This window comes from Mirounga angustirostris, unplaced genomic scaffold, assembly GCF_029215605.1.
Source record: "Mirounga angustirostris isolate CCGP_5_RB_7025 unplaced genomic scaffold, mMirAng1.0.hap1 SCAF_6, whole genome shotgun sequence".
Classification (NCBI taxonomy): domain Eukaryota; kingdom Metazoa; phylum Chordata; class Mammalia; order Carnivora; family Phocidae; genus Mirounga; species Mirounga angustirostris.
In genome coordinates this window covers 78,019,178-78,042,434 of record NW_026991714.1, presented here as the reverse complement: position 1 = coordinate 78,042,434, position 23,257 = coordinate 78,019,178, and the positions used below count along the sequence as shown (strand labels likewise).

Here is a 23,257-nt window from a genome sequence, read left to right as displayed (position 1 = left end):
AGCCACACCACCTGCAGGGGCTTTTCCCTCACAGGCCACCAAGGGCATCTTGAGCTCCTCCGAGGCCCATTTCAATGGAGTGCAAGGCGGTTCAGCTAAACAGCTAACTGGTCCAAGTGCACTGGGTTAAAATCGTTCTTCAGTCTCTCTCCTTCTCTTTTTTTTTTTTTTAAAGATTTTATTTATTTATTTGACCGAGAGACACACAGCGAGAGGGAACACAAGCAGGGGGAGGGGGAGAGGGAGAAGGCTTCCCGCTGAGCAGGGAGCCCGATGCGGGGGCTCGATCCCAGGACTCTGGGATCATGACCTGAGCTGAAGGCAAACGCTCAATGACTGAGCCACCCAGGCGCCCCTCTCTCTCCTTCTCTGATCTGTCCCATGGAAACTAACCTCTCTCGGATGCCTCCCTAGAGAGTTGAGGGGAATGCTAATCAAAAGGCTCTCACAGTGATTTCTAAATGATCTCCTAGTTATTTCTAATTGATCAACAAAATTCTGTTAAGATACTGAGTACCACATAAGCTGCTCCCCTAATCTCTCATTAGGTGTCTTTTGTTACTACAAGCCGGTCACGTGACAGTGACATTTTTGGAGGAAGCAAGATAGGGATGGTTCCTGGTGCTTGTTGAGGCAGAATCTAAGCCTTGACTTCATCTTCTCTGGTGCCCAAACCTTGGTGAAAGCACAGAGGAGAGTCTTGGGTTGGAACGGTAGGGAGCGCACAGCAGCTGCCGAGCGATGGACAGCCAGCAGAATGGGACAGGAGATATGCTGCAGTCCAGTGACTTGGGGGTATGTGCATGAGGGTTTCCAACCGTGATGGATATGTATTCTAATTTAAAATATCACAGGGAAGAAAAAAATAGACGTTCCCATGGAAACATTTTCTCGGGGCCAGCTCTTCTGTCTCATTATCATATCTTATTTAAATATTTCCTGGAATCAATTTCAACTTAATCCTTCTGTAGGTCTTCTATGTTCAGTGGCCATGGATAGCATAACATCTGGTCAGAGGTTTTCTTTAAATAAACTGCAAAATTGTAGGCAGTTCCATGGTTTTCCATATGTCTGCTTGTGCTTTCAATAGTTGCAAGTTTAATATCACGTGAAGATGTCATTAGCATTCATTTCTGGATCTCTCATTAAGAATGTTAAGTTGGCTGAACCTAACATTCCTTCAGGAACCACAGTAGACACCTGCTTACAGCTGGATAGGGTACCAATTGTCACACATTTGCTAACTGTATTCCAGCCTGGTTCCAATAAGCATTGCTGGGCCTCATGGTGTGAGCCACGTTGTACCAAATACGTGGAGGACATTTTCCCATAAACGTGTCTCTGACATACGATCGTATGAAAGTGACTTCCTCTTTGTTATTCTTTATCATTCTTAGAAAAACTAAATCAAATGTGAGGTTTGCATGTCCTGATTTGCCCTTTTGTCATCATTAAAGGACCGCGTATGTGACTCACCATCCGTTGGCGTTCCCCGTGTTGACAGATGGGTCCCTTTACTTCTGGCTCTGCGTTGACACCAGCTCGCCAGCAGAGGGAGCGCACTCTTCCTTTTTTTCTTATAATCCATCCCCCTGTCCTTTTTGAACCCGATCATTTGGTGGCATGCAGTGGAGACTCATGGGTTCTTCATTCTGGAAGCTAATTAGACTTTCAGAAACCTAATTGGTTGGGATACATCATACCTGGGCAACTTAAATTTCCTTCCCCACAGTATCAGAATTTCCAGCCATTGTATTTGTATGATGGTTTGTTGAGATATTTTTGAAGAGAATTTCATCACCTCTAGATATACAGACACACATATTGAGTTAGTTAGATGCAGAGTTTTAAAAACTTTCAGTTCCTCAATCGTAACCAGATCATCTCAATTGTTATTGGAATTAGGAAAAAAATCACTGTGAAGCTAATAAAGCTAAAACTTCAAGTTCTGTTCCTTTACAAAGCCCCTGGGGGAAAGTGGAGTGATGGTATTTTATACTCATGATTTTGTATTCATTTTTTAAGGTTTTATTTATTTATTTGAGAGAGAGAGAGCAGGGGGCAGGATAGAAGGAGAGGGAAAGAGAGAATCTCAAGCAGACTCCACGCTCAGTGCGGACCCTGAGATCGGGACCTGAGCCGAAATCAAGAGTCAGTTGCTTAACCGACCAAGCCCCCCAGGTGCGCTGTATTCATTTCATTGAAGGGGGACCATAAAGTTGTAGAAGCTCCAGTCTCCACAGAGTCCGTATCTGCCCCTGACTGCAATATACTGAAATGTTAACTCTGATAGAAAGCCTTTTCTTTCACTGCCTGTGTTTATAGTTGAAAGGGTTTCTTCCTTTTGAGGTGGTGGTAGCTCATGGTCCCTGTGGTTTTTTCTCTGGAGACAAATGCATTTTGACACCAGTTCTCATGCATCAGTAGGAATGGCAACGAGGAATAGACTGGAAGAAGCTCCCTATTCCGTGCCTTCACGGAGAAGCCCGGCAGTGTGTTCATCAGCTTCCCTGAATAATTAACTTTCATCAGGAGTTTCCAGAGTCAGGTTGCCTAATTTGCCAGGGTCTGGGAAGGAATCAGAGATTTAACCAATTCCCCAAATGAGGGTCCCGCCAGAGGACAGCACGCATAATGAGGGAGGTCAGAACGAATAAGACAGGTCTGTATCAAAGAAAACAAATTTAAACTCAGGGAGGGCCTAACCCTAGAATTCTGTAATTCTCCCATGAACCATGACCTGCTTCATCGACTGCAGAGGAAGAGGAATCCACTGTGTTGATCCTCGAGCTAGCAGTGTATGAACACGGCGTTAACCATGTGGTCAATGCCAGTTGCAAGAAGACCCCATGGGTAGTGTAGCTTAAAGACAGCACAGTCCGTAGTCCCAGGACTGCTACTTAACTAGTCCGCTAGCCCTTGGGCCAAGTCTTAACCTCTGAGCCTGTTTTCTCAAACATAAAATCCTGAGAATACCTGTCTTACAGAGGTATGACGAGGACTTACCCTAATGAATAAATACATACTTAGATTATATATGATAAATACGCCACATAGGGAGTAGGCACTCAGTGGATGGTTGTACGACCCATTATTGTAGAAGTGGTCATGTCACAGGTCCTGCTGTACATGCAGAAAGAGAACAGTTCAGCACGATACACAGCTCTGTGCAACAGGGCCATTCGGTTTCCAGTATGAATGTGATGTGACATATAGAAACACCGATATCATAAAGACTTTAAAATCCTTTGGGTCCGGGAGTTGGCAAGATTTTTTTTTTTTCATTTAACAATAGATCATGGACATCTTTCTCGTTTGGTGCAAATGTATTTACGTCACCCATACTTTTTTTTTTTAAGATTTTATTTATTTATTTGACAGACAGAGAGAGACAGATAGTGAGAGCAGGAACACAAGCAGGGAGAGTGGGAGAGGGAGAAGCAGGCTTCCCGCCGAGCAGGGAGCCTGACACGGGGCTCGATCCCAGGACCCTGGAATCACGACCTGAGCCGAAGGCAGACGCTTAACGACTGAGCCACCCAGGCGCCCCTATGTCATGCATGCTTAGAAGGAGCCCAAGAACAGAAAGCAGGCCCATCCGGGATTCATTCTCACCTTATGACCTTGATTTCGTCCTTCCGAGAAGCATGGCCACTCCATGGTGGTATATTAATTCTATAAAGCGTTCGATGCTTTGTAGGTCAACAGTAAGATGCGGTTCACAGGGGCCACAGATAGACTTCACATCGAGGCCACGGAAGCATACGCTTTACGGGTATTACCTGAGGAAAGAGAAACACAAGCCTCAGAGGGGAGGTCCTACAGGTGTGCACACTGGGCGAGCAGGTGGGTCTGGCTCCGAATCACGCCCCTGCTGGGTTACACGTGCATGTGGGTGCCATTCCTTGCCCCCCGGATCGCAGGGGCAGGCGGGAGACACGATGCTTCTGAACTTACTGGAGCCAGGAACCCTCCAGGCCTCGACCCCTGAGCGAGGCCCTGACAGCAAGCGCCGGATCGCTCAGAGGAAGTGGTTTGATGGGGATTTCTAAAAATAATTCCAGGCACCAAGCCTCAACACTCACCCCGAAGTTATATTTTGTTTTGCTTGTATTCCGAATCCTTAGTATAATTTCTTCTTTTCTGCCTAAATATATCTTTTCATTTTATTGATTTCATACTTCTGGTATTTAATTTTTCCCATCCATATTCCTCTCGAGTTTTAGAATAAGGATTCGCCCTGTTTTGTTGAACTGGTTCAACCTTATTCCTTTGCCCCTTTGTTTTTAATCCCATGGAGCCAGAATTAATAGTGATGTGAGCTCTACTTTCCATTTGGTTTCAGGAAATCCAAAACAAGAGATCATTGTTTTCTAATATTTAATTGTCCAAGCTGTGCCAAAATATACATTTTACTATTTTACTTAATTCTCACAGTTTCTGTTCCCATTGTTTCCTTTTAACAGAAAGGTAGTACTTTCAACACAGCAGTCTCTTTCCTACGCTTTATCATACTTGAAGAATTTTATTTCCATTTTCTTTCATCAAACTCTGTCGCTGTTCTTGGAGGTTAGTGTTTTCGAGCCCCCGTGCATCTTCTTTGTCATCGGGGTCCTTCCGTGTCTGCTCATTTATGTGATTTTCTGCTCGGCCTTGTGACGTGGGCTGGACGGTCAGAGGCCAGCTGCTGTGAACATGAACGCATGGCCCTTTGCCTTCTTACTAGGATTCCAGGGGAGCAACTGGGGAAAATGAGTCTGGAAACCAGCCATTTTCTTTTTCCGGGCTCTTGTGGAGATTTGCAATGACCACAGTCACACTGCGCTCGGCAACATTTCACTTAAGAGGAGTTAGAATCTTCAGTGGACACTGTGACTCGTGCACTTTCCTGCCCTGAAAACTCCTTTTGAATCAAGGTCATAGGGGCAGATGAATCCCAGATGGGTCCCTCTTTATATTCTTGGGCTTCTTTTAAGCATGGGTGACATAGATACATTTGCACTGAACGAGAAAGATGTCCACGGGGCGCCTGGGTGGCTCAGTTGGTTGAGCGACTGCCTTCGGCTCAGGTCATGATCCTGGAGTCCCAGGATCGAGTCCCGCATCCGGCTCCCTGCTCGGCGAGGAGCCTGCTTGTCCTTCTAACCCTCCCCCCTCTCATGTACTCTCTCTCTCTCTCTCATTCTCGCTCTCTCAAATAAATAAATCTAAAAAAAAAAAAAAAAAGTTGTCCACGATATATTGTTAAAGGAAAAAAAATAGCCAGACAGACAACATAATACCCATTGGGTGGTTGGGAGCAATATCTTGGGTTAGACTGCCTTGGTTCAAATCTTAACTCTGTCACCTAGAAGCTGTGTGACCCTGTCCCAGTCACTTCACTTCTCTGTGCCACTCGTTTTCTCATCTGGCCATTACATAAAAGACTCTTAACTCACAGGATTCTTGTGAGGATTAAATGGCTTAATATATGTATAAACACAGAGAGCAGTGCCTGGCACATTGTGAGTGCTTAAAAACATACATCTATAATATCACAAGAGAACACATTTTGGAAGGACATATCCATTCATCTAACAAAGATTTACTTACTAAATAAACTGTTACCTTCGTGGTTACCTCTAGGGACTGGGAGTGGGAGAGACAAGGGCAAAAGGACCGAATTTATGCTTTATACATTTAGGTATTATTTGGAAATCGCTAATTCGTAGCTGACCCACTAGGAGGGTTGAGGTTAGGAAAAGACAGGGATCCGGCCGCATCTGCATCTTGTAATTAGCAGGGGGACCCGGGCAAGTCTTTGCACCAGCTAGTGCACATCATGGGATGACTGTGAGGAATACACGAGTTCATACACGGTACTTGGAGGGGCGCCTGGCTCCCTGGAGGACAGACGTTACCCACGGCAGTGGTGGGAGGGAAACAGAGATCAAAACCCACAGCCCCTGGATCATCACGATGGTTGTCTTTAAAGTTATGAAGAAAGAACTTACAAGGCATGTCCCTGAAAGGACAATAGAACTCAAACGAAAATTGTGGGGTCTTGTGTTCCTTTCCATTGTTTCCCTCCCTCCCGCAATGCCTGTGAATGTCTCCGCCGCACATAAATTCTTCGGGAGCATCCCAGAGCCGTCTTGCCATCATATTTGCTTTTTTTCCTGTGACTGGAAATTAACTCTCCCCATTCTCCATTTCTTCCTCTTTTTCAGTAGAATTCATTTGATCCTAAGGGTTTTTTTGCTTTCAAGTCATTGAGAGGAATCACAGTTTCGCTATGTCTTTTTTTGCCTCATTTGCTTTTATAAGAAAATGTGAGGGACACCTGGGTGCCTCATTCGGTTGAACGTCCAACTCTTGATTTTGGCTTGGGTGATGATCTCAGGGTCCTGATCTCAGGGTTGTGAGATCGAGCCCCGCATCAGGCTCTGCGCTCAGTGGAGAGTCTGCTTCTCTCTCTCTTTCCCTCTCCCTTTGTCCCTCCCCCGGCTCGCGTGCTCCCTCTCTCTCTCTCTCTCTAATAAAATAAAATATTTTTAAAAAAGATGAAAAGTGAATATTATTCATATTCCCTTATTATATATGCATCAAATACCGATCCACAGAACATGTTAACTACAGAGGAACTGCTTTACTTCTATCGTGGTTATGGATTCTAAGACAGACTTGGAAACTCCGAAAAAAAAGTAAAAATGTCTTTTCACGTTGCCCCCAAGAATTTACAAACTAATAGTAAAATGAAGATGCATAGATACAAGAAGCGATGTGTCAAATGTTTGAGCGGGAATAGCACAGCCTGCACGGCCACCCAGGAACCAGCACATCCCAGGGGCGTCAGCTCTGGGTGTGATCACATAGCCAGAGAGAGAGGACCCCTTGTTACACACCTGCTGAGCGATGGCAATTGTGTCACTTGCTTTACCTTTTATCTCCTTGAATGTGTTTAACAACCACACAGTGTTATTATTCTTAATTTTCCGGTGCTTGATCCTCGGGGTTCAGAAGTCCCACCGCTCAGAAATGACAAGGCAGGACCCACACCCAGACAGTCACCTCCATCCCCGCTCCTTCAGGGGATGTGACGAGTGTCTCCGGTGTGAGGTCCAGAGTTCGGTCAGGGGCAGCAAAGAACGATCACAAAATAATCTGTGGTGCTTGCTTTCCCAGGAGACTGGATTTGCCTTGTGCCCATCACAGAGGGACAGTTGAAGGGACGGGGTGGCTGAGAACTCATCTGTCTTTCTCCGCAGTGGAAGAGGCTCAGCCCCTTGACGATGGAGATCCCTCTTTCCCAGCCGCATCGCCTTTCTGTCCTGAAAACCAGATTGCACAGATTCTGTATCTTGTTGGGTCACCCCCACCAAGTGGCACAGGATCCGAAGTGGTCGTGAGAGACCAGGGTGGTTTCTCCACCTTCCCCACCATCACCTCCGAAGCCCACGGCTCACCTTCCCTTCGAGTTGCTGCTCACCAAATGCAGCCTTGGTTTCTGCCTTCCTGCTGCCTGTTTACCCTCCCTGCACCTGCATCTCCTCCTCGAGCCCTCCTATCATAAATGCCCCTGCCCTAAGTGTAACTGCGTTCATCCCAGTTACGCTGGAGCAGAGGCAACACTTCTGGGTCTGCTAGGGGAAAGAAACTGTGGTGGATCTCAGAGTAAAACGTCAAGTGGGAGAAGGTGGAACCTTCCCTCAAGGCACCTGCGGTGTACTGAGAGAGAAAACTTGTAACACTGTGTGCTCTGATGGGAGCATCTGTAGGATGTGCCTGCAACACTTTGCATAGGCTGTTCCCTCTACTCGGAACGCTGTGCTCTTTCTTTCCTGCTTGGCAGCCTGGCGTTTTCTTTCTCGAGATTCACCAAATACCCTCCCTCTCCTTTGCCACCTCCTCGCTGACTCAAGGAAAGCTGATTATTGACGCTAGTCCTTCTATCGCACCGATTTAGCATAGTTGATGGTGTCTCCAAACAGTGGTTTCTGGGGAGCAAGAACCGTCTCCCCAGTCCGAGGCGCGGTAAGCACTCAAACACACGGGCTATCTCAAATCACGGCGGAAGAGCTGAACAAAGTAGGATGAGGTGGATTCCAGCGGGCGGGGAGGGTGGAAAGTGTGATTTCCAGAGGAATTAAATGTGAGCTGATTCTTGAAGAGTGCCAGGACATGGTCCAGATTTTCCTGGAAAATGGGATGCTACAGTTTTCAGGATCTCTGTTATCACTACTGGCCTCTTGGGCCAGGTAGTTCTCGGTTGTAGGGGGTTGTCTGGTGCCTTGTAGGATGTTGATCGGCGTCCCTGACCTCCCTCCCACCCCCTAGGCACCGGTAGCACATTCTCGCCCACTGGTGACAAGAAAAATGTCTCCAGACATTGCGAAGTGTCCCTTGGGGGTACAGTCGCCCTGGATTTAGAACTCAACAAAGCTTGGCTCTTGTTTAGCCTTGAAAAAGCCATTCTATAAAATCGAACTAACAACGACAGAAACTTACGAGTCTGACCGGGTGTTGAGGAACTGCTATGGACCAGTCAGGCTATGCTGAGTGTTTTCTACACATTCTAGCTAATCCTCAAGTAGGATAATCCTCATTTTATAGATGAGGAGGCAGGATCAGAGTGCTCAGGCAATTGCTCACAGGGCAGAGGGGGATGTTTCCTGACCCTAACGTGCTCTGGCAAGGCTTGGGGCACCCTTGTCTGCACGCCTTCCAAGTGACTTCTGCTCCCTTCAGTACCTGTGGGAATTGGGGGGCAGAAGGGGGAGTGCAAATAGGCTGAAGGTTAAAAGGAAATCAGATATAAGAAATATGTCCAGATACAAAAATAAGTACTCTGATAAATACAGATCTTGAAAAGAAATCATAACTAGTCTAGCTTCAGCAACCCTAAAACATAAATATCAAGCTGAAAGAGTTTGTCAGCTGTGCTTTCAGGGTTCATGTGAGAAATATGTAGTCCAAATGACTGTTTTCACTAAATTTTTTCATCAGAATTATTTCTGCAATTATATTAGCTTTGATTAGTTTACAAGCACTGTTCCTTACCCGTTGTTTGAAGAACTCTTAAGTGAATCTTAGATCCTGAAGGCTTGCAGTGGGCAGGATCCGGACACACTCCTTTCCTCGTTTTCCCTCAGAAAAGAGTAAGGACTGGGGTAAGGAGTTGGCCCCTCAGGGCAAAGGGGCCTGATGTGTGTTTTAAAAAACTACTTCTCCTTTGTTTTCTATTTCTTGCTGTTTGGCTAGAAATTCTATTAACAAAAGGTTTGGGGCTTGAGAGGGCTGATGCAGATCATGAGTCCAATATAGACTTTTGTTTTTGAGGTAAAACCCTGTGATTTCAGCAGCGACTGTCATGCATAAGCAGTAGCGATGCAAATACTTTGCCAAGCGTCCTTCATTTTTGTGGTCAAATTGCCTAAAACCTCTGAAAGGCAGCAACCAAGGGAGGCAGCATGATACATCGACTTTTTAAAAACAAGCTTTGTCTTTTTTTAAGTGGAATTTGATTCCCATTTTGGCATTCCGGAATGTTCTGTTCGCGACATGAGCAATTGCACCATATTAGGGCACGTCTTTCCTCCTGGCAGCTCGAAATGAATAACAAGAGCTCAGTTCACAAAGTTTGGTTCTGACTGCGAGTCTGCAAAGGTTGGATTCCCTTTAAAAACACGTTTGATTGCAGGGGATTTGTTGACCCTCTTTGATATCCTCCAGGGACTGCATGACTGAGCTAAGCGGAGGTTCCCGGTCACCAGTCCGGGAAACGCGCTGCCTCTGGGCACCTGCCCGCAGAGGTTCGTCTCCGAGTCGACTTTGCCACCTAGTGGCTGGCTTTGGTATTGCGTCTCCCCGACCCACATAACTTTGGGCAAAGTCCTTTTAGTGGCTGCAGATGGTAGTGAATGATGACGGCAACAGAGACCCTTGTAGCAAAGAAGGCAAAGGGAGACCCACAACGAGCCCTGAAAAATGATGCGTACTGGGTTCTGAATACGGAGGCAGCACTAAATAATTGATCTGAGGGGAAAAGCGTGGTTGTGAACTGCAGAGGTATTTTGGGGTTTTTGCATGATTTTTCACAATTTGTCACGATTATAATAGTGATAAGAATAATAGAAGTGGAATTAATTTAGACTTCTGGAAGAAATTAATTTGCACATTTTTCATCATTTCGGGAGGCTTACACATTGACAGTCCCCAATCCTTTTTTTTTTTTTTTTTTCCAGAACAGGTACCGCAGGACGGCTTATAGAAAGTAAGAGGACTTTTGTCTCTAGGAATTCATCATTAAAAACATGCTTCACACTTACACTGCCCTTTCAGGTTTCCCTAAGCACTGGCACGTGTGTTTTCACGTTGGATATTTACATGTTTTAAATTTTAAAACACTATCTAGAGATTTTACAGATTTATAATCCCAGAGTATGTTTTCTACAACTAAGGGGGAATATGTTTCTCAGAGGGATCCTTCCCTTCCCCCTACACTTAGCATGCTCAAAGAGTTACTTCACATTTTGTTTCACTTTCTCATTTTAAATATTAATAAAAGATGCCAAGCCACCCACGGCAGTGGCTTTCAAACATTGCTGACCAGGACCCACAGTACAAATTCCATCTTACATCATGACCACATATATGAATATGTGTGTCTTCCACAGAAGTCTTCGGAACCATGCCCTGTTCCACTGTGTCTTTTCTTTTTTTATTCTCCTGTTGGCCCACTAATTGGTTTCTGACTTCTTTTCTGAAAAACTCAGTGAATCGGTTCTGTATGTGCTTGTAAATAGAACACAGTGAAAACGGTCTGGAAAAATATATACTTGGAGATGAAGTCAAGAACCAACCTACATATGCACAGATGTGAGGAATCCACATGGAAGGCGAGGGCCTTCCTCCCAGAATCTAGGAGTGAAGGTGTTCAAGGCAACACCCACTGGAAGGATCGTGTTGAGATAAAAGCACGGCTTCCTTTGGTCTCCTCACCAGTGTAAGTCAATCCGGTGAGCAAAGATTATGAACTCCCTTGATTCGAAACGGACAAGCTCTACAGCATGGAGGCTGTTGAGTCAGGATGAGGAAGAGTATGGTGCATGGAAATCCTACCCCCCTCTCAGAGAGAGCACCTTAAACAGAAGGCCCACATTGATCATTTCATGTGGATCTCACCCAGGACCCCTGGTTCTTAGGAAATTGCATACTGGGGCGCCTGGGTGGCTCAGTCGTTAAGTGTCTGCCTTCGGCTCAGGTCATGATCCTGGCGTCCTGGGATCGAGCCCCGCATCAGGCTCCCTGCTCAGCGGGAAGCCTGCTTCTCCCTCTCCTGCTCCCCCTGCTTGTGTTCCCTCTCTCACTGTCTCTCTCTCTCTGTCAAATAAATAAATAAAATCTTTAAAAAAAAAAAAAAAGGAAATTGCATACTATTTATAAAATGGCAGGTGTATGTGAGGAAAGATATTAGGTGACTTTTTTGTTCAATAAGTATTTTTAGATATTCTTTATGGAAGCTGTTATGACCTTCTGATTACTTTCCTCAGATGTCATACTGGCCAGACTTCCACTGTTGAGCCTCCACAGCATGAGGATGCTTTTAAGAAGATGAGTCTGGCACAGAGGCAGGGAGAAGGTTATGGAAAATGTCTCAAGTAATGGGACCTGAGTGAAAGTTGGGAGGAGGAGGGGATCTTGTTCCCTGGCTACATACGGACACCCCCTTACTAGATCCAGCTTCGCTGTGAAGAGAACGGGGGCACCAGAAATGCACCCCGCTCGGGCTGGGGATAGAAGATGTGTGCTGTGCAGAGACATGGCTGTTTTGAAGGTCCCCTCTGGGGAACAAGGGAAGAAAGTTCCCCACAGCGGTAGGGAGAGAAGGTCCATGACTGACAGAAGGACAAGGATGTACTGTGTCAGATAGGACGTGAACCATTTACGCATAAAGTGTAATATCATCTTTTCAATCCATTAATACTCTGATAAGGGAGTAAGGAATTTTATTTTTAATTTTACTTTATTATATTTTTTTTGAGGGAGAGAGAAATTGCAAGGGGGGGCAGAGGGAGAGGGGGAGAGAGAGAGAGAATCTTAAGCAGGCTGCGCATCCAGCACGAAGCCCGACACGGGGCTCGATCCCACAACCCTGAGATCATGACCTGAGTCAAAATCAAGAGTCAGATGCTCAACCGACTGAGCCACCCAGGCGCCCCAGAATTTTATTTTTATATAACAATTTAAATCTCCATTTTCAGGCCCCATTCCGCATCAGGAATCAGCACACACTTAGCAGCTTACAACAACATTCGTTTACTATTTACTATCAACAGTCCTCAGGTGTGGTTCTTCCTGACCCTCTCCTCATGGAAAACCAGCATCAGGGTGGAGGGCAAGATTCCAGGATCTTCTCCTCAGCTCTCTTCCCTGCATCCCTCTGGCTTTGGAAATGTGTATTTTTCTCATTAGGGACATTACAGATCAAGCTGAAACCTTTTGTGTCCATCACCCTCACCTGCATCGTCTTCCCCATCCAAGACGTCATTGCCAATGTATGATTTGCATCTTTGTCTTTTTATGAGACTTTTAAACATAAAACGTCAGGGCGCCTGGGTGGCTCAGTCGGTTAAGCTTCTGCCTTCAGCTCAGGTCATGATCCCAGGGTCCTGGGATTGAGTCCCACACCGGGCTCCCTGCTCAGCAGGGAGCCTGCTTCTCCCTTTCCTTCTCCCCCTGCTTGTGTGCTCTCTCTCTCTGTCAAATAAATAAATAAAATCTTAAAAATAATAATAAAATAAACATACAAATATCTATATAAGATATCACTATTTTTGTATGTGTTTTGTTGCTACCTAAATCATATCATGTTTATTCATCACCCCACAACTTTTTTCTTACTCAACAATATAATTTTAGAGCTTTTAAAACTTTCTCTATTCATGTATACATCTGTAACTTTCTATATGTGTATGTATCCAGCCATGAAAGCTCTGCCAAGACCAAAGTCATGAAGCTTATCCCCTGTGTTTTCATCTGGAATTATAATTTCAGGCCTTATGTTTAAGTCAATAGATGATACATACATACATACATACATACATAGATGATCGATCGATAAACTTTTTTCTGCCGTATTCCCCTTTATTACCAGATTTCTTTTATCCACTGTCAAACTGATGTTCTTCTACTTTTCCTAAGTTTTATCATGACAACACATGCTTCAGCAAACATCTATGTAAGTCCCCTTGTGTATTACTATATGCAAGACTTTCTAGAGGACAGATACCTAGAAATTAAACTGCTGACCCATGGTGTGGTGGACTTTTTCCATGGCATTGATCCAGCTGAATCACCTTTTCGTAGTAGTTGTATCAATGTATTTACTTTAATGGGGTCAAGAGGCACCTGTCGCATTTGCCTAATGTTTCGGCCAGTACACCATTCCTTGATGTTTAAAGACTGCAATGTTTAAAGTTCTGTCTCTACCGGAGTGTTTCAAGTCTACTTTAAAAAGCAAACTTTGAGGGGCACCTGGGTGGCTCAGTCGGTTGAGCATCCAACTCTGGTTTGGGCTCAGGTCATGATCTCAGGGCCGTAGGATTGAGCCCCGCATCCGGCTCCCTGCTCAGTGGGGAGTCTGCTTCTCCCTCTGTCTCTGTCTCTGTCTCTCTAATAAATGAAATAAAAAGCAGACTTTGAGCATGGTCTCCCTGTGTTCTTGCAGTAACAACCCAACGTAGAGGACCCGAGAGGTTAGCCTTGGTGGAAGGCGAGCAGCAGATCGGTGAAGACTCCCAAGAATTAGCTCACCACACCACGTTTCTTGGCCTCTTCATAACCCACAGAGAGTAGGTGGTGGCATTCCATGGGTTCTGTTTGTTTTCTGGTGATAAGCACACATAACATGAGATCTACCTCCTGAAAAAAAATATAAGCACACACTGCAGTTCTGTTAGCTGCAGACCCAATGCGGTGCAGGACGTCTCCTGCCCATACTCAACTTGCATCGCGTCTGTCCCCTGAATAAGGAGTTTCCTGTTCCCTTGTTCCCCCCACACTCGGTAACCGCTAATCTACTCTCTGCTTCTATGCGGTCTGCTATTTCAGACGCCTCGGCTGGGTAAATAACGCTGTATTTGTCCTTGTGTGACTGGCTCATCTCACTTAGCACAATGTCCTCATGGTTCATGCATGTTGCCACATACTGCATTCTTGCCTTTTTTTAAGGCTGCAAAGTATTCCGTGTGTGCACGCACTGTATTTCCTTCATCCGTTCATCCGTCCATAGATGTTTAGTTTGTTTCTCTGTCTTGGCTACAGTCAAGGGGAGTGCTGAGGGTGCTTAAAGATGCTGATTGCAGTGCTGGTGGGTAAATGCCCAGGAAGCGTTGCCAAGAACCGTGTCATGAAGCCCATCCTCCGTGTTTTCTCCTAGGAGCTTTATAGTTGCAGGTCTTATGTGTAAGTGTCTTGCATCCATTTTGCGTTGGTTTTTGTGTTGACTTTTGTGTATGGTATAAGATTGGGGTCCAGTTTCATTCCTTTGCCTGCGGCTGTCCAGTTTTCCCAACGTCTTTTGTGGAAGAGGCTGTCCTTTTCTTGTTGTGTATTCTCGGCACCCTTGTCAAAGATCATTCGACCATATATACATGGATGTATTTCTGAGCACTCTTTCTGGTTACACGGGTCTCTATGTCTGTCTTTAGGCCAGTATCATACTCTTTTAATTACGATAGCTTTGTGATATATATTTTAAATCAGGGATTTAAACAATCTCAAGATTGTTTTGGTTCTTCAGGGTCCTCCGTAGTTCCACATAGGTAATGCACCTTTACAGAGGAAGAAATGTGGTCCCAGAGAAGTCAGGCCTTTGGTCAAGGTTGCCCTCCTTCTCGGCCAACCCAAAACTCAAACCCAAATCAAACAGGCTCTGAAGACCATGGTTCTTCAACTACTCTTCACTGCTTTCCAATGAAAAGTTATTACTGATAACATCAGCATCTTATTTATTAATAGAAGTGATGTTCATGCATCTCATTGTATTATAGCTTCAGAGGAGTGCCCATGATTTCCTAGACAGTTCTCCCCTCACAGCTATAGGTCATAACAGGTTTTAATAATGTGCTTTGCCCATAATTTCCACTTCCTATTCAAAAGGCTTTCTTTTCCTCGATGACATGTTCACCTACCAGATTCACATCCTTCTTTTTGCTTTCTTGCATGAAGATATCAGAAGGAGACAAGTGTAGTTATTTGGAGTGAATGTGTGATTATTAACTATTGACTTATTATTGTCCTTTGGATGTTGTATCACATGGGGGGATAACAGGTTACTCTCCTTGAAGGGTCCTTTTGGAATGGTAAAATTTTTGCTCAGTTCACAATCTATATCCATGGTATGATAGACAGAGATGAGAATATTTTTAAAATAAGAAAAAACACATATCTGACACTTTTAAGGGGCATTCGATATTGAATTGGTGTTGAATTATAAAGAGAACAATGGCCACTGGTAGATATGCCAAAGAATTTAGGTCAAAGATCACCTGTCTAACAGTTTGTGATTCACAGAGTTTCTAGTGATTAGCCAAGAAGCCGCTAGGCTTCAGGAGCCCCAGAACGGGTATTTAATGAACCCAATATAGAGAGCGAGTCCCACCCATGGGTAGGTCTCAATTCTGGTTTCTTTTATATTCTGCGTTCCAACAAAGATAATTGGAATGGAATATTATATAATTTGTGGTGCTCTCCAGATCACAGAATGAAATGAACCAAAAGAGAAGAATTGATCTAAGGTATATTTCTAAAATTCATACTTACATTCTTCACTAACATTGGTTCAGCTGAGCAAATTAATTGGCTCTTGATTTTTTACAAACATAATATGATTACCTGCAGGGAGCAATCTGACATTGCCTGAAATACTTGGTGCTTTTTAAAAACTATTTTATTAATATGCCATATCTCATCTAGGGGGTAAGTCCGTGGAGGGGGGAGTCCTGATTTACTGAATTCAATGGCACCAATCATAATGACCTAAAGCTACTAGTGGTTCAATAAAAAGTGTTGATGTTGAGAGTGGCGGTTATGTTAACTGGGACTGTTTGGCTGCAGATGACAATAACCTATCTCAATAGCATAGGCAACAAAGGAAATGGTTGGCTCCCATAACCTGCAAGGTCAAGGGGGAAGGGTTCACTTCAGGAGTGGCTAGATCCAGGTTTTTTAAGAAGACACGATCATGCTGTCTCCATGCTTCACATTGCCTGCCATCTCTCTCTCTCTATGTTTGCTGGCTTCTCAGATTTTCCATGAGGATATAAATATGTCACCAGCACCTGGAAATCCCAGAGAACAGAGAATTACCCTCTCTCTTTCCAGAATCCATATCAGCTCCCTTAATTTACTCTTACTGCTCCTGTTTGCATGTTCTTCAGGCCCATTGCTGAGGTAGGGGTCAGGACCATGGGCCTGATGCCCCAAAGAGCAGATATCCACTGCATGACATTGACAAGAAGAAACAAAGATGAGAGGAGACAGATGTATCATCAACACAAATACAAAGCACTGGGATCATTGGCCATTACAGTTACTTATAAGAAAATCAGTCCCCAGACATGATCAGCTCCATGGGACATGATGGCAGAGACTTAGAAGGTATTTTAAGAATTTTAAAAGGTGCTGTGGGAGGTTGTGTGAGATTCACAGCACACAGCGGGGCCTGCGGTGGGGAGGGGGAGGAGGAAGAAGGGAGGAATGTAATATGGGCTGCAGTCCAACCCAGGCATGGACAAGAAACTTAGCCGCTATGTCCTGGAAGCCTTGGAATGAAAGATGTTGGGGAGAGAAAGCTGTTCACAGAGTGTGTAGAAGGTAAAAGAGAAATGCAGGACTAAGGGTGATCATGTGAAGAAAAAAGTAATACTCCTCTGAGCACATGTTGGGGAGGACACCGGAGGGACACCTCGCCTCCCCAGGAGGAAGTGTCTGTTAACCTCAGAGACAGGACGTCGAGCTGAGGTGTCTGGTTCAAGACAGGTCTGTTCTCACCTATCCATATGGGTGCAAGTGTGATGGGGAAGATGGGCAGACACGCTTTAGGAACTATGGGAACCTGGGAACCAGGTGGAGGGAGAGAGCAGATAGATCTTCCGCATTTGCATCCGGGAAGAAACCCTAAATGCAACTGAGTACCCAAACAGCATGTAGCTCTTCCCAAATATGGACATTGCTCAGTGGGAGCAAGGTAGAGATAAGGATGAGTTGACCACACCCAACAAAACCCAGAGGAGTGACAAGAAGTAAGGAAGAAAACTCCATCCATCACCTATAATTGGAAACTAGTGCGTTGTAGGAGATTTCATCTATGGATTATACCAGACGTTCTTAAACTATTCTTCTCTGTGATAGAAAAACAGGTTAAAATATTTAGACGATTTTTTTTTCACTATTTCAAATAGTGCTGAAGTAACTATATATAACTACATATATAAGTGTATATATGTATGTAAGTGCATGTAAAATTATATGTGTGTGCTTGTGTATGTCCAACCATTTATGTATTTTATGTGTATGTATGCATGCACCCACAATACATATATACTACACATACACACTATCAGCTCCTGGGATCTGGGAATTTGTGTATTATTCTGACAGATGCTGCTAAATTACCTTTCACATTGTTGACCAATTCACACTGTAGCCAAGACCACAAAATTCTTCCCTTCACACTGTTGTCAACACTGCCTGCATCCAATCATTTATATTTTGCTCATCTTTTACGTGACAAATAGTATCTCATTTAATTTTAAATGCACATTAATTCCACTTTAAAGAGGTGTGTAACAAGTTTTAGCCAGTTGAGAGAGGCTAGTTGTATGCAGCATCTGGATAGGCTGGTGGACAGTTAGAGAAATATCACAGTGCAACGCGGAGGTGGTGGGCTCAAGGTGATCTGGGTGGGAATCTCTCCCCTCTTCCTCCCTCACTCATTAGCTTGATCTTTGGACACATTACTTAACTCTCTGTGTCTCTGTTTCTTATAAACTGTGATTATTTTAAGGACTAAATGAGATAAAGTATATGGTGATTTGCACAACATCTATCATGTGAGAAGTGTCCAATCTATATTCTCTTTTTTTTAATTTTATTATGTTACGTTAATCACCATACATTACTTGTAGTGTTCCATGATTCATTGTTTGCGTATAACACCCAGTGCTCCATGCAGTATGTGCCCTCCTTAATACCCATCATCAGCCTAACCCATCCCCCTCCCTCCCCTCTAGGACCCTCAGTTTGTTTCTCAGAGTCCAGAGTCTCTCATGGTTTGTCTCCCCCTCCGATTCCCCCGCCTTCATCCTTCCCCTCCTGCTATCTTCTTCTTCTCTTTTTTTCCCCTTAACATATATTGCATTATTTGTTTCAGAGGTACAGGTCTGTGATTCAACAGTCTTGCACAATTCACAGTGCTCACCATAGCACATACCCTCCCCAGTGTCTATCACCCAGCCACCCCATCCCTCCCACCCCCCACCACTCCAGCAACCCTCAGTTTGTTTCCTGAGATTAAGAATTCCTCCTATCAGTGAGGTCATATGATACATGTCTTTCTCTGATTGACTTATTTCATTTAGCATAATACCCTCTAGTTCCATCCACATCGTTGCAAATGGCAAGATTTCAGGGTTTTTTGATGGCTGCATAATACTCCATTGTGTGTGTGTGTGTGTGTGTGTATATATATATATATATATATATATATATATATACCACATCTTCTTTATCCATTCATCTGTTGATCATTTATTATTGCACTGTGTTGAGCTATGAGCATCCTGAAAGCCAAAGCAAAGTGAGTTCACTGTTCAATAAGAATAGTAAAATAACAATAGACCCTATGCTTCTGTAGCACACAGCTCTGTGTCAGGCTCTGTACTAAGCACTGGACATATATTAAAATATTTCAGTGAGAAACAAAGTTTCTTTGACCACTTACTATTGAATTCTAAGTTAAATTTCTCAACAGTTTATTCCACTATACAGAACGTTTCATTCCTATTTTTCAATGAAGCAACTGGTACTCCAAAACAGTTAAGTCATACCCAAGATCCCACCCCCAGGAGGCAGCTCACCTGAGATTTGAACCTACGCCTTTGGGACTGCAAAGTCTTCCTGCCACACGATGAGGCCACTCCAGAAGGCTGTGCGTGAATCTGACAGCTCTCTGTTGAGAGACTCTGACGTGCGATGTCTAAAGGCTTGATGAGGGGCTCTTGCCAGGCGATACGTGTACATATTTGTATGTAAAAGTTTATAGTTGAACGCTTTTTAGATCAAGAGCCTAAACACAACACGAGTGTTCCCAATAGTATTTTGCTAGGATTATCAAACTTTGAATTCATAGAATGACACTTGTTGAGAAATGGTTTTGGGTCAAGTCCACCGTGGCTGGTGACGTGAGCATCCGTAGGCCAACAATCGTGGAGGCTCTGAGGGGAGGGGGCAGGTCTCACCCAAAGCTTTCCGAGACAGCCTAGGGGGTCTTCCCGGTGATGCACTCACCGTAATGATTCATAGTTATTTATATATTTTGGTTAACAAGGGTTTGAAAGAACTAGTTGCAGCTTTGCAAGTCTTTGTACACAAATGTGTGCGTGTGGGTGCTGAAATACTTTCTCGTTGCCGAAGTCAAACTATCTAATACTGGAAATACCCAACACTGGTTTGGCCAGTTCAGAATATTCTGGTAGAGATCCTGCATATTATCAAGCATATGACAGCTTCCTCATACGCCGTTATCAACCATTACACAGAACCGATACTGCTTTTCTGTCCGCGTCTTAAGGAGGTGATACAATGTGAAGTGATTTACACCCGTTACCTCCCTTGTTCCTGGCTGATGTTGCTCATGCCGGGGAGGCTTAAACGCTTGCCTTCTCCTTAACGCTGCATTCACCTCCAGCCTGGGAGGGGCACACGCCCGGCTGGATAAAATGCTGGTGGATAAGATTAGCAGTCTATCGCGTAGCACGAGGATAAAGCTATGCTGCGTAAGTAGCATAGACACATCTCCTATTCCCCCCCCTTCTCTTTAAAATAAGAGAAGGGAGATTTTGTTGGATAAGCGCATGACGTGGAAGTGTATGCAGTATATACTGAGTAGAATAAGGAGAATGTGGGCGGAAAGAACAATGGGCGGTGCACGCCACCAGCTAGCTGTGCTCAAGCAGATCAGTCTCTCCCAGCTCCAGGCTCCTCACCCTTGGAGTAAGAGAAAGAACTGGGTGTTTCTGGCCTGAGAGTCAGCATCCTGTAAGAGGTATTCCACGTATTTTACTTTTTATTTTTAAAGATTTATTTATTTATTTGAGAGAGAGAGTGAGAGAGAGAGCACAAGAGGGGGGAGTGGGAGAGGGAGAAGCAGACTCCCCAACGAGCAGGGAGCCCGATGCGGGACTCGATCCTGGGACTCCAGGATGATGACCTGAGCCAAAGGCTGTCGCCCAACCAACTGAGCCACCCAGGCGCCCGAAAATACATTTTTTTTTAAAGATTTTATTTATTTATTTGAGAGAGAGAGAATGAGAGAGAGCGAGCACATGGGGGGGGGGAGGGTCAGAGGGAGAAGCAGATCCCCCGCCGAGCGGGGAGTCTGATGCGGGACTCGATCCCGGGACTCCAGGATCATGACCTGAGCCGAAGGCAGTCGCCCAACCGACTGAGCCACCCAGGTGCCCCTCGGGGTTTTTTTGTTTGTTTTTTTGTTTTGTTTTTGAAAGAGAATGAGAGAGAGAGTGCACATGAGAGGGGGGAGGGTCAGAGGGAGAAGCAGACTCCCTGCTGAGCAGGGAGCCCGATGTGGGACTCGATCCCGGGACTTCAGGATCATGACCCGAGCCGAAGGCAGTCGCCCAACCAACTGAGCCACCCAGGCGCCCGAAAATACATTTTTTTTTTTTTTTAGATTTTATTTATTTATTTGAGAGAGAGAATGAGATAGAGAGAGCGAGCACATGAGAGGGGGGAGGGGCAGAGAGAGAAGCAGGCTCCTCGCCGAGCAGGGAGCCCGATGCGGGACTCGATCCCAGGACTCCAGGATCATGACCCGAGCCGAAGGCAGTCGCCCAACCGACTGAGCCACCCAGGCGCCCGGTCTTCCACGTATTTTAAAAGCTGTGCGACGCGAAGAAGCAACCCAGGGAGGGCAAGACTGTGCTCCTAACAGCGTCTTCTCTCTCTTCTCTCCCCAGACTATGTCCGAGAATCACAATGAGCTGGCACACTAACAGTACAACCTCGCCTTTGTTTCCGAATATCAGCTTGTCCTGGGTGCGCGGCCCCTCGGATGCTGGGCTGCCCCCGGGCACGGCCCCTCACTTCGGCAGCTACAACGTCTCTCGGGCAGCTGGGAATTTCTCCTCTGCCAATGGCACCACCAGCGACCCGCTGGGAGGCCACACCATATGGCAGGTGGTCTTCATCGCCTTCCTAACGGGTGTCCTGGCCTTGGTGACCATCATCGGCAACATCCTGGTGATCGTGGCCTTCAAGGTCAACAAGCAGCTGAAGACGGTCAACAACTACTTCCTCTTAAGCCTGGCCTGTGCCGACCTGATTATCGGGGTCATTTCCATGAATCTGTTTACCACCTACATCATCATGAATCGGTGGGCTCTGGGAAACCTGGCCTGCGACCTCTGGCTGTCCATTGACTACGTGGCCAGCAATGCCTCCGTCATGAACCTTCTGGTCATCAGCTTCGACAGGTACTTCTCCATCACGCGGCCGCTCACGTACCGAGCCAAACGAACAACCAAACGAGCTGGCGTGATGATAGGCCTGGCGTGGGTCATCTCCTTCGTCCTGTGGGCCCCCGCCATCCTCTTCTGGCAGTACTTTGTCGGGAAGAGGACTGTGCCACCCGGCGAGTGTTTCATCCAGTTCCTCAGCGAGCCCACCATCACGTTCGGCACGGCCATCGCTGCCTTCTACATGCCTGTCACCATCATGACTATTTTATACTGGAGGATCTATAAGGAAACGGAAAAACGTACCAAAGAGCTCGCCGGGCTGCAGGCCTCGGGGACGGACGCGGAGGCCGAGAACTTCGTCCACCCCACAGGCAGCTCTCGGAGCTGCAGCAGCTACGAGCTGCAGCAGCAGAGCCTGAAACGCTCGGCCCGGGGCAAGTACGGCCGCTGCCACTTCTGGCTCGCCACCAAGAGCTGGAAGGCCAGCGCCGAGCAGATGGACCCCGACCAGAGCAGCAGCGACAGCTGGAATAACAACGACGCTGCCGCCTCCCTGGAGAACTCCGCCTCCTCCGACGAGGAGGACCTCGGCTCCGAGACCAGGGCCATCTACTCCATCGTGCTCAAGCTGCCGGGCCACAGCACCATCCTCAACTCCACCAAACTGCCCTCCTCGGACAACCTGCAGCTGCCCGACGAGGCGCTGGGGGCGGCCGACCTGCAGAGGGGAGCCAGCAAGCTGCAGGCCCAGAAGAGCATGGACGGCGGGGCCGGCTTTCCCAAGAGCTTCTCCAAGCTTCCCATGCAGCTAGAGTCAGCCGCGGACGCGCCCAAGGCGTCCGAGGCCGACTCCTCGGCGGGCAAGACCGCGGCCACTCTACCTCTGTCCTTCAAGGAGGCCACTCTGGCCAAGAGGTTCGCTCTGAAGACCCGAAGCCAGATCACCAAGCGGAAGCGGATGTCGCTCATCAAGGAGAAGAAGGCGGCGCAGACGCTCAGCGCCATCTTGCTGGCCTTCATCATCACCTGGACCCCGTACAATATCATGGTTCTGGTGAACACCTTCTGCGACAGCTGCATACCCAAAACCTATTGGAATCTGGGCTACTGGCTGTGCTACATCAACAGCACCGTGAACCCCGTGTGCTACGCGCTGTGTAACAAAACGTTCAGAACCACTTTCAAGACGCTGCTGCTCTGCCGCTGCGGCCGGCGCAGGCGGCGGAAGCAGCCGTACCCGCGTGCGCAGGCGGCCGCTTTCCACAGGCGCGCGCCCGAGCGGGCCCTGTAGGGCGGCCGAGCGCACCCCCACCCGCAAACCTCGCGAGGGCGCCGGCGGAGGCTCCGGGCGATGCCCGGCGGTGATGAGGCTGGGTTGCTGGGCGTTGTTTTAATCACCCAGAGATGAAGGAAGCTGCCTGTTTACTGGCCCACTGAGTAACCCATTTTAATATAGTAAGTCAGATACCGATTCAGCAAAAAAAAAAAAAAAAAAAAAAAGCATATTCCTGAATACA

At 46.2% G+C, this 23,257-nt stretch overlaps 1 protein-coding gene across 1 annotated transcript in view; it reads left to right on the top strand.

Moving 5' to 3' along the window:
- Positions 1-23,031, top strand: part of CHRM3 (cholinergic receptor muscarinic 3) — a 485,324-nt gene extending 462,293 nt beyond the window's left edge. Inside the window, exon 4 of the mRNA XM_064594586.1 lies at positions 21,240-23,031. Coding sequence (XP_064450656.1) covers positions 21,259-23,031 — 1,773 coding nt within the window. The 5' untranslated portion in view covers positions 21,240-21,258. The remainder of the gene's footprint in view (positions 1-21,239) is intronic.
- Positions 23,032-23,257: the final 226 nt, after the last annotated feature.